The sequence below is a fragment of the Delphinus delphis genome, chromosome 18 (genome assembly GCF_949987515.2).
Source record: "Delphinus delphis chromosome 18, mDelDel1.2, whole genome shotgun sequence".
NCBI lineage: Eukaryota > Metazoa > Chordata > Mammalia > Artiodactyla > Delphinidae > Delphinus > Delphinus delphis.
In genome coordinates this window covers 8742725-8752831 of record NC_082700.1, presented here as the reverse complement: position 1 = coordinate 8752831, position 10107 = coordinate 8742725, and the positions used below count along the sequence as shown (strand labels likewise).

Sequence of the window (10107 nt, the reverse complement as noted above, 5' to 3'; positions counted from 1 at the left end):
CTTTTCACCTTTTTTGGGGGGCGGGTCCACTAGAGTAGACTATTGAGAACTGTTGGTATGTCATACAACCCTCTGAAATATACTTTTTCACTATATACCCTGTTCCTCCCCCTCCCCCCCCTCCCCACACTCTGCCCATAACTTTATGCTCCTTGCTCCTGTAGTACCAGGTTTTTTACGTTCTTTAGCTCTGCCATAATATACTTTCTTCCTTATACTCACTCTTATAGTGTGGCAGCTCAAATAATTTACTGCTCGTATTGGATGTACAGTATCTTTTAAAACAGGGTCTCTAAAATGGTAAGTCACTGTGGGAATAGTGAATTAATGAATTGCTAATTAAAACGTGTGTGAATAAGAAGGTAAATGAAAAACAGCTTTGAAAAAAGATTCAGGAGCAGTGAATTGAAGAGACAGAAAAAAGCAATTAGGGATGAGGTGGCAATTAGACCTCAGTAGGTAGGGAGATCCCCTTCCCTCCTGCAATTAGGGTAATAGGAAGCAGCACCCATCAGAATCAGAAATAAATGGAGAAGCTTGGGAAGAACCTGAACCAACCTGATCTGGAGAAAGAGGGAGCGGATGAAGGTGGAAGGCAAAACAAGGACACAAACAAACTGCCCCAGGATATTACGCTGCGCCTGGGCGCACTGCGGCCGGATGGAGCGCTTGGTCCGTGTGCCCTACAGCTTGTACCCGGGCTATGGGAACACGCTGCCTTTGGGCCAGCCTGGACTTTCTGAGCACAAACAGCCCGACTGGAGGCACAACAACGGTCCCCCCGCTTTCCTGGCCAGGCCGGGGCTGCTGGTGCCCTCCAACGCCTCCGACTACTGCGTGGACCCTTACAAGAGGGCCCAGCTTAAGGCCATTCTCTCCCAGATGAACCCCAGCCTGAGCCTGCGTCTGTGCAAGGCCGACACCAAGGAGGTGGGCGTGCAGGTGAACCCCCGGGTGGACAAGTCCGTGCAATGCTCACTGGGGCCTCGCACCTTGCACAGCCGCTCCCCCTGGGGCAGCACGGGGTACAAGGCGCCCCTGTCAGCCTGGGAAGTCTATTCGCCAGTGATAGGCCGCAGGGGCCTGGTGCGGCTGCAGAAGGATGGGGAAGACGAGGAGAGGAAGGCGCTTTCGGGTCCTCCCGAGGCCAGCCAGCCGCCGCCGCTGCCGCCACCAACACCAAGGTCGCAAGAGAACCAGCGGGAGGAACTCCGGCAACAGGAAGAGTTGGGGGAGGAAGATGCCTCAAGTCCTCGGGAAAGGAAGAGCAAGCAAGCTCAGGGAGACGCCAGCGAGCCGCTCCGGAAGCCCAACTTCCAGGTGAGCTTTCTTTTCCCTCACCTCAGCCCTCTCTTTCCTTTTTTTCCATTTCTGGTGCAACGAGAGCAGAATCTTCTCTGCAAACATATATTTTACATGTCTTATGTGTATGTGTGTGTGTTTAATTTTTTGGTAAAATGGGGTGCCAACTTTAAGCCTATGAAAGCCCAAAGTTTGGGAACCATAGCTATTGGAAATGAGACAAAGAAGGGTTTCAGGTTTGTGAAATCTGTGATCAGATCTTCATTTTGTGCAGGTGGTGCTAATGGCCTTGGGGAAAATAGATTGGAAAAGCGTGAGAGCAGCTAGAAGCGTCCCAGAGTAATCAATCCTTGAGAGCTGAGTTCACGTAGTGACCTTGAGAATAGCTATGAATGAGATTAAGGAGGCTTCTTGTTGTTTCTTATACAAAGCCACAAGGATAGAAGGATCTGGCTTTTTATCCGCACCCCCCCCTCCCCACCACCCCAAGATAGTAAAGGACTTTTCCTCCTTATTTGCAGTTTTTAGAACCAAAATATGGCTATTTTCACTGTAAAGATTGTAAGACCAGATGGGAGAGTGCTTATGTGTGGTGCATTTCTGGAACTAATAAGGTAAGTAAAAGTGAGTGGGACAAGGGAGAGCATGGGCGGGCACAGGTGCTGCATGGAGGAAGAACATGTTTCCTAATGGAGCATGACTAGAATGCTGTCTCGGTCATCTTGGCAGCCTCTGTGCCAGGCACATAACAGGTGTTCAGTAAATGTTTGGATTGAACTGAATTGGGCTGTCCACAAGAGCTCTTGAGCTCCTGAACCCTGGTGTTGTATTTGGTTTGGTAGTTGCACCAGACAAAATGTCAGGTTATTTAAATGAACTCTTGCTCTTGTATACATTGGGACTTGCTATAATCTTTTTTTTTTTTTGTATGCGGGCCTCTCACTGTTCTGACCTCTCCCGTTGTGGAGCACAGGCTCCGAACGCACAGGCTCAGGAGCCATGGTTCACGGGCCCAGCCACTCCGCGGCATGTGGGATCTTCCCGGACCGGGGCACGAACCCATGTCCCCTGCATCGGCAGGCAGACTCTCAACCACTGCGCCACCAGGGAAGCCCTATAATCATTTTTTAGTTGGTATATTGTAACAAGTTTGGGCCTTAGCTCTAGAAAATTTCCACTGTCTGTCCACAAGGTGGGGCAATGAGAAATAATTTATTGTAAAGTTAACCTTGAGAGACTTGGTTATTTAGGCTCCCCGCCTTAATTTGAATTAGTTGTCAACATATTTAGGCTGGGAAAGATTCCACATTTTGCATTTCCAGATTTTCCTGAACCATCAGACTCTGGTCATTAAACGCTCTCAGTTTGAGAGCAGTAGGCTGGACTTGAGCAGCTTCTGTCTCCTTTCACTGGGCATGTGGCCTTTATTTCACAGCAGTCTGCATCTCGTGTCTCTCATTCACCTCTACAAGCATTTGAGTTTGAGGCCCCTGTGCTGTTGCATTTTAGATACTGCTTTTCCTTCTTAAGGACTGTAGAGGGAGAGGGTAAGGAGGCATGCTACCACCTGAATGAAAACTTGGTTGTTTTTTGTTGTTGTTGTTGTTGTTTTAACCCTAGCCATTTACTAGAACCTGGAGGCGAATAGATTTTTAAACTAAACTAAAATTACTTTCCTTCTCTTGCCAGAAAAGAAACAGTGGGTTTAATTCAAACACTGGTGACACTAGGAAAAAAAGAACGAGACATAGAACTCATCCTGGAGAAATTTGATAGGAATGACGCAGACAAAATGAGATTTGGTGGTATATGCATTGGCACCCGTGGCATGGAAGTGGTACAGAAATGATATAGGAGGGGGACGATTAACCCTGTCAGAGGGAAGGCATCCTGATGTCCAAGCAGGATTTTAAAGGTTTATAAATAGGAGTTCACCAAGTGAGGAAGGGAGAGAAAGTGCACAAGAAAATGCACAAAGCCTGGAAACCACGTGTGTTGGTGGGTAACTATAAGTAATTTAAATTTCAAATTGAGAAATACTGAAAAAAATGAAAAAGCAGGGGCAAATAGACCAGGACAGAAGGAGCAAGTCAAGGGTTCTGCCTGCACAATGAATAAAGTTATCATAGCTACTTCTCACTGAAGACTTTTACTGTGGTACTTTGTGTACATTATTGGGTAGTTGTCAGAATTATAGAAAAAGGAAGTGGTATTGTCTCAATTTTACAGGTAAGGAAAATGAGGTTCAAATAATAAGAAAAAGTGACTGATAGCACTAGAAGAGCTTAAGACTTCAGCATAGAGGTTGGGCAAAAGCAAGCTGCAAGGTGAAGGAATGGATTACTTAAATTAAGATCTGGGAACCTAGAGTACCTATAAACTTGTATAAAAGACAAATTTCTCTTTAGGTTTATTTCAAACAACTCTGTTGCAAATGCCAAAAGAGTTTTAACCCTTATCGAGTAGAAGCAATCCAATGCCAGGTAAGCAAATAGAATATTTCCATCGTATCTATAATGTTTTTATTCTTAAGCATGAAGCTTCTGTGGCAAAATGTTAGGATTTGATAGACTTAGATATCTGTACAGGAGTGTTAGGTTTTCTGTATGTTTGAATTTTTATAATATTTTAGAAAAAACATTAATTCTACGTTTTTTGGCGGGGGGAAGGGGAAGATTTACTCTTAAGTTGCCTTATGTGGTGTGTTTATGTATGTGGTGTGTTTTTCCTCAAACACCCTGTGTATAGTCTGCATGTAATAATTTAACAGGTAACCTTTATTAAGCTTTTACTATGTGCCAAACTTGAGGCCAAGTGCTTTTCATTATCTCCTGTAATCTAACCTTTGAGGTAGATGTTATTCCCATGATACAGACCAGAAAGCTAAAGTTCAATAAGAAAATAACTTGCCCAAGGTTGGACAGATAGTATTAGAGTTGTGATCAGATTCCATTGTGTCCCCAAGGTCTAGGATGTCACAGAATTCGATGAGCTCTTACATAAAACAGCTTGCAGGAGATATCTCTTGAAGCTTTTCAGAAAAGTGTGACATAGTTGATTTTCATAATCAAGAATTTTTTTTATCCTAAATCCTTCACTTACTTAACATTTTTATACTACTAAGAAATAAATAACTTAAAAAACTAGTCTAATCGTTTATAAATTATTTATCTTTAGATTTTCTAGTCTGACATTCTCATTTAGTCTGTTTACTATAATTACTTTGGATTTAAATATATTTTCTTACTATTATACTCCTTTTTCTTGTGTTCACTTGAATTGATTTTTTAAAACCTCCCCCATTATCTTGGCAGTTATTCATTCTTTAATGTTCTTCTTTAATGTTCATCATACAGCATGATTCTTTAACAACTTATGTAGACGTTGATAAGTCAATCTCACCTCTCCTTGACAATGCAGTGACCTTAGGTCACACTAATTCCTTATCACTTCATCCAAACTTCTTTGCTGCTATTGTTGTATGTTATTTTTAAACTTTAAAAGACATTATTTGTTATAGTCATAATTAATTTAGCTTTAGCTACATATTTACCCTTTCTGCTGCTCTCAGGTCCTTTTTGTATCTGGGACCACTTTCCTTATACCTGAAGAACACATTTTAATATTTCCTGTAATGCAGATCTGAAGGTGACACATTTTATTTTGTCTAGATAGCTTTTCTAAAGGATATTTTTGCTGAATATAAAATTTTTAGGTTGGCAGTAGTTTCTTTCTGCCCCTTAAGGATCTGACCTTCATTGTTTCTGTAAAGTTGGCTATTGGTCTTATTGCAGCTCCTTTGAAGTAATATATCTCACTTTCTCACCTTCTTAAGTCTGTTTGCTTTTAAGATATTTCTCTCTGCTTTGGTTTTCAACAGTTTTATAATTTATGCCCAATTGTAGTTTCTTTGTATTTATCCTGCTTACAATTCATAGTGTTTCTTGAATCTGTAGCTTGAAGACTTTTATCACTCTTGGAAAATTATCAACCATTATCTTTAAAATATTACTTCTACCTCCATTCTCTCTTTCTTCTAATTACTCATATTAGACCTTTCACCATATCCCTTATCTCTTTTATGCTCTTTTCTGTATTTCCTAAGCTTTTGTCTCTCTTTGCTTCCGTTTGGATAGCAACTACTAAACTATCTTCCATTTCTCTAATTTTTCCTTCTGCTCTTTCCAATCTGCTGTCAAACCTACCTATTCAGTTATAGATTTCAGTTACTGTGTTTTTCAGTACTAGAATTTTTATGTCTTTTTAAGTGACGTCCAGTTCTTTGTTGGAAATATCAGTCTCTTTGAACATATTAAGCATCATTTTCTTAAAATCCGTACCATAAAACTCCATTAATTTGATCCTGTATGGTTCTGTTGCTATCCTCTTCACGTTCCTTGGTTTTCGAGTATGTTGTTCTGTCTCCTTATATACCTGGTTACTTTTGAGTGCTATATATTGTATATGAAAAATTATAGTGATAATTTGAGGCCTAGGATAGTATTGTTTTTCACAGAAGACTTGTCTGCTTCTGTTGGGCAGATGGGGACACTAGCAATTTCAGATTACTATTTTCCAATCATAGTAGTTCACCAAGTTTTGAAACTGGGCTTCAGCAGTTGAAGGCTGGTCAATTTTGGGTTCATTCTTATTTTAGGGTGTAGCCTTTCAGGGCCCTTCAGGGTCCCAGCACAAAACCTGAATTGTTTACCAGGTCTCTCCTACTTTGACATATTTAAGATTATCCCTCAGCCTCATCAACTTGTTAAACTCATTTTCAGCTTCCTGTTGTCTTTCACCTCTTACAGAATTACCTTTAGAGAGAAAATAGTCCCAAATGTCAGGCTCATCTCTATTTCTGGGCTTCCTCCTCTGATACTTTGGTATCTCTCCAGTGCCTTCAAGTAGTTCTTGTTTTTAATTATTATCTTCTCTGCTCAGCTTTTCTTGTTGTCCTAAGTAGGAGATTTGGTCAAAACTACCTAATCCACCATTACTAAAACCAGAAACCTACCTTTAGACTAAATCCTGATTTTTTTTTTTAACTAAAAAAATTTGTTTTGAATTAAGCCTTTTCTTCCTTATAAAGGTGATATGAGGATTAAGTGAATTTATATAAAGTGCTTGGAGCAGTACCTAGAGTAAACAACATGTGAGTATTGCTATTAGAATTTTCTTAAGGATGCATACTCATCAACGGGAGAGTGGAAGATGTAAGTGCAGTACAACATTTGATAAATCATATTTGAGACACTCATTTGGAAAATAAAACTGCCTTTTTCACAATATAAAAGGTAAAGCTTTACATACTCTTTTTGGCTACGAACATATGCAGAAAATTGAGCAGTGATTATAAATTTTCAAAGATTAGCAGGGTTGGGAAGGTGGACCAGGGTAGTATACCAGTCTCCATGGGGTGTGTTTTTTATTTATCAGAAGACAGAATAGGATAATGGTTAAAAATTCCTCAAATTCCAGCAGAGATTAGGCATGACTGGAAGGAGAATATTTAGCTTCCTCTAGAACACCCCTCCCTCCAGTTGTGACAAGCAAAAATCTCTCCAGGTATTTCCAAATGTCTGCTGGTAGGTAAAATACTACTGGTTGAGAATCACTGCTCTAGTATTTTTTAAATGTTCCAGTCTAGGTAATCAAATCACTTAATACCCACTGCTCACTCCCACCTGGCTACAAATGTAGAAACCTGTATAATGAAGAGACTCTACAAAACTCTAACTTTTAAACCTTTTCTCTTGTATCTTCTGGACTGGCTCATCAATGTTCTCTTAAATATCGTCTGATCATTCATTTTGAAAAATGCATAACATTTAGTGGGCTGTGAGTGGTTTTGTACAGCTTGGTCTTGGACTTCTCATAGGATTCAAAGGAGGAGAAAGATATCGGGGATAGGGCTGGTGGGGAAAAGTATTTTCATTTGAAGACTACATTTGAAGAACTAATTTGATCATTTAGTCCCCAAACTGTTGCTTCTTTTCAAAAGACCTGTTCAAAGTCTCGTTGTTCCTGTCTTCAAAAGAAAAGACACATCGATCTAAGGAGGCCTCATCGGCAGGAGCTGTGTGGCCGCTGCAAAGACAAGAGATTCTCCTGTGGCAATATTTACAGCTTTAAATGCATCATGTGACAGGCAGCATGCTTCATACGGGACACCTGAACTCTTCTTGTAATTTACCATATAGTTCCTCTTTTGCACCTTGGCTCTGACCTGGTATTGGAAAATGGTTTAGGCTTTTGTACTTTTTGTGGGTGGTATGACAATTGTCGATGTGAATAGAATAAAATAAATGCATGTAAAATAGACCATGAAGACACATTAATTGGTGATCCGGGGTAAAAACATCACTAAAACATTGGGAGAATGGTAGATCCTATCACTAATATGAATGGAACAATGAAGAGGAACAACAGTCATTCATTTGACAAACTTGTACACTGGGTGTTCTAAGTGCTAGGAATATAGAGACGATCAGGAGCAAGGTCCTTGCCTTCAAGTGTACCTAATCATTATAGCAAATGCTTAAATAGTACTTAGTATATGTCAGGCATTGATGTTACTCATCACAGCACTCTTATTATACTCCTTTTTAACAGATGAGGAGAGAGAGCCACAGGGAGGTTACAGGGTAAAGCCAGAATTTGAACCTAGGTAGACTAGTCCATTCTCCACGGCTTTAGATTTACTTAGATTTTTTCTTAGATTCAGACGTGTTAAGTGCAATGAAGGAAACGGGGCTATAATAGAGTGACTCTTTTATAGAGTTGTTGAAAAGAGGTGACATGAGAATTGAGACCTGCCGGATGAGGGGGAGCTGGGAGAAAGGAAGCTGAATTTGATCCAACAGAACAGCAAGAGCAAAGACCCTGGGGGTGGGCTGGGACATGTACTTGGTACGTTTGAGGAACAAGAGCCCCTGAGGCTCAAGTCAGGCATAGGCTGGAGAAGGCAGGGCTCAGGTCAAGCGTATGGCAGCCCATGAAAGGGTTTAAACAAGGCACTGACAACAGATTCTTTCTATAAAAAACTTACTGCTATGAGAGAATACCAGGTAGAGTGGAAGGAGGGAGACCAATTAGGAGATTAATGAATGCACGAGCAAAATGATGGCTTGGAAAAGAGTGGGTGGCCATGGAGATAGAGAGAAATACATGAATTCCAGATAGTGTTTGAAAATGTAATGCACAGGGTTAGGAGTGGGTGATGGTGAAATAATGACTTTTAGATTTCTTTGAGCTCTGGGTTGGATGGAACTGAGGGGTATAACAGGAACATTCTGGACTCAAATTACCTAACTTCAAATCCTCGGTGTGATACTTAGGAGATATATGCTTGTGGGCAAGTTACTTATGCCCTCTCTCTCAATTACTCTTCTGTAAAATGGGGACAATAATAGGAACTGTCTCTTGGTGGTGGTGATGTGAGGACTAAAGCAGCTGTTACATGTTAAGCACTTAGGTTACTACCTGAAACAGGTATTCAGTAAACTTAGCTGTCCTTTTTTGGTGGGGCTATATAGTGAGATGGGAGAAGGCGTCTGTTTTCAACATTCACTTTGAAATATTTGAAACTCCATACAAATGGAGACGTCATGTAGGCTGTTGTTTATATGAATCTGGAATTTAGGAAGGAGGTAAGAGCTACAGAGAGAGATTTGCAGATTAAAAAATCTGTAGTCACTACCAAATGTAAAATAGCTAGCTAGTGGAAAGCAACCGCATAGCACAGGGAGATCAGCTCGGTGCTTTGTGACCATCTAGAGGAGTGGTATAGGGAGGGTGGGAGGGAGATGCAAGAGGGAGGAGATATGGGGATATATGTATACATATAGCTGATTCACTTCATTATACAGCAGAAACTAACAACATTGTAAAGAAATTATATTCCAATAAAGATGTAAAAAAGAAAAATCCATAGTACTGGGAATTCCTTGGCGATCCAATGGTTAGGACTCTGCACTTCCACTGCAGTGGGCCTGGGTTCCATCCCTGGTTGCGGAACTAAGATCCCGCAAGCCGAGCAGGGTGGCCAAAAAAAAAAAAGTGTGTGTGTGTGTGTGTGTGTATATATATATAATTATAAAATTTAAAACTGTGAGCCCGGATGGTGTCACCTAGTAGGAGAGTACAGCACAGGGCCCTGGGGCACAGCAACATTTAGAACAACGATTCTAAAACTTTAATGTCCCAGGAATTACCTGGTGATCTTTTTTGCTTTTTTAATTAAATGAGTCATTTAATTAGATTTCAACAATTATTAATAACTCTTTATCCTGTGTTCCCTACCATAAGTTGACTCTGTTTTTAGCTTAACTTATCTTTTCCTCCCTCTGGGTTTTAAGTTAGAACTTTTATGGTAATTATTATGGCACTGCCAGTTCTACTGACCTATGACGTGCTTTTCCCAAAGCCTCTGATATTCAGCTTGTATCCAGATTGCCATTTTAATTTTTATTTGTAATTTTAATTTTATATTGGAGTATAGTTGATTTACAGTGTTGTGTTAGTTTCAGATATACAGCAAAGTGATTCAGTTATACATATATCCATTCTTTTTCAGATTCTTTTTCCTTATAGGTTATTACAGGATATTGAGTAGAGCTCCCTGGGCTATACTGTAGATCCTTGTTTATTATTTTATATATAGTAGTGTGTATATGTTAATCCCAAATTCCTAATTTATCACTCCCCACCAGCTTTCCCCTTGGGTAACCATAGGTTTGTTTTTGAAGTCTATGAATCTGTTTTTGTTTTGTAAATAAGTTCATTTGTATCATTTTTTTAATATTC

At 40.2% G+C, this 10107-nt stretch overlaps 1 protein-coding gene across 1 annotated transcript; it reads left to right on the top strand.

The window, feature by feature from the left end:
• Window positions 1-230: 230 nt before the first annotated feature.
• On the top strand, window positions 231-9029 carry ZAR1L (zygote arrest 1 like). Its single transcript, XM_059995992.1, has 4 exons — window positions 231-1320; window positions 1824-1916; window positions 3711-3785; window positions 7304-9029. The coding sequence occupies exons 1-4, from the start codon at window positions 583-585 to the stop codon at window positions 7445-7447; spliced, it is 1050 nt and encodes a 349-aa protein (XP_059851975.1). The 5' UTR covers window positions 231-582; the 3' UTR covers window positions 7448-9029.
• Window positions 9030-10107: the final 1078 nt, after the last annotated feature.

What these genes read in the sequence shown, in the direction of transcription:
- ZAR1L (XM_059995992.1), top strand. Translation starts at nt 583, where the DNA reads ATGAAGGTGGAAGGCAAAACAAGGACACAAACAAACTGCCCCAGGATA. An exon ending in TCCGGAAGCCCAACTTCCAG is followed by an intron (nt 1,321 to 1,823) that starts GTGAGCTTTCTT and finishes CCTTATTTGCAG; the next exon opens with TTTTTAGAACCAAAATATGG. An exon ending in TAGAAGCAATCCAATGCCAG is followed by an intron (nt 3,786 to 7,303) that starts GTAAGCAAATAG and finishes TCTTTTCAAAAG; the next exon opens with ACCTGTTCAAAGTCTCGTTG.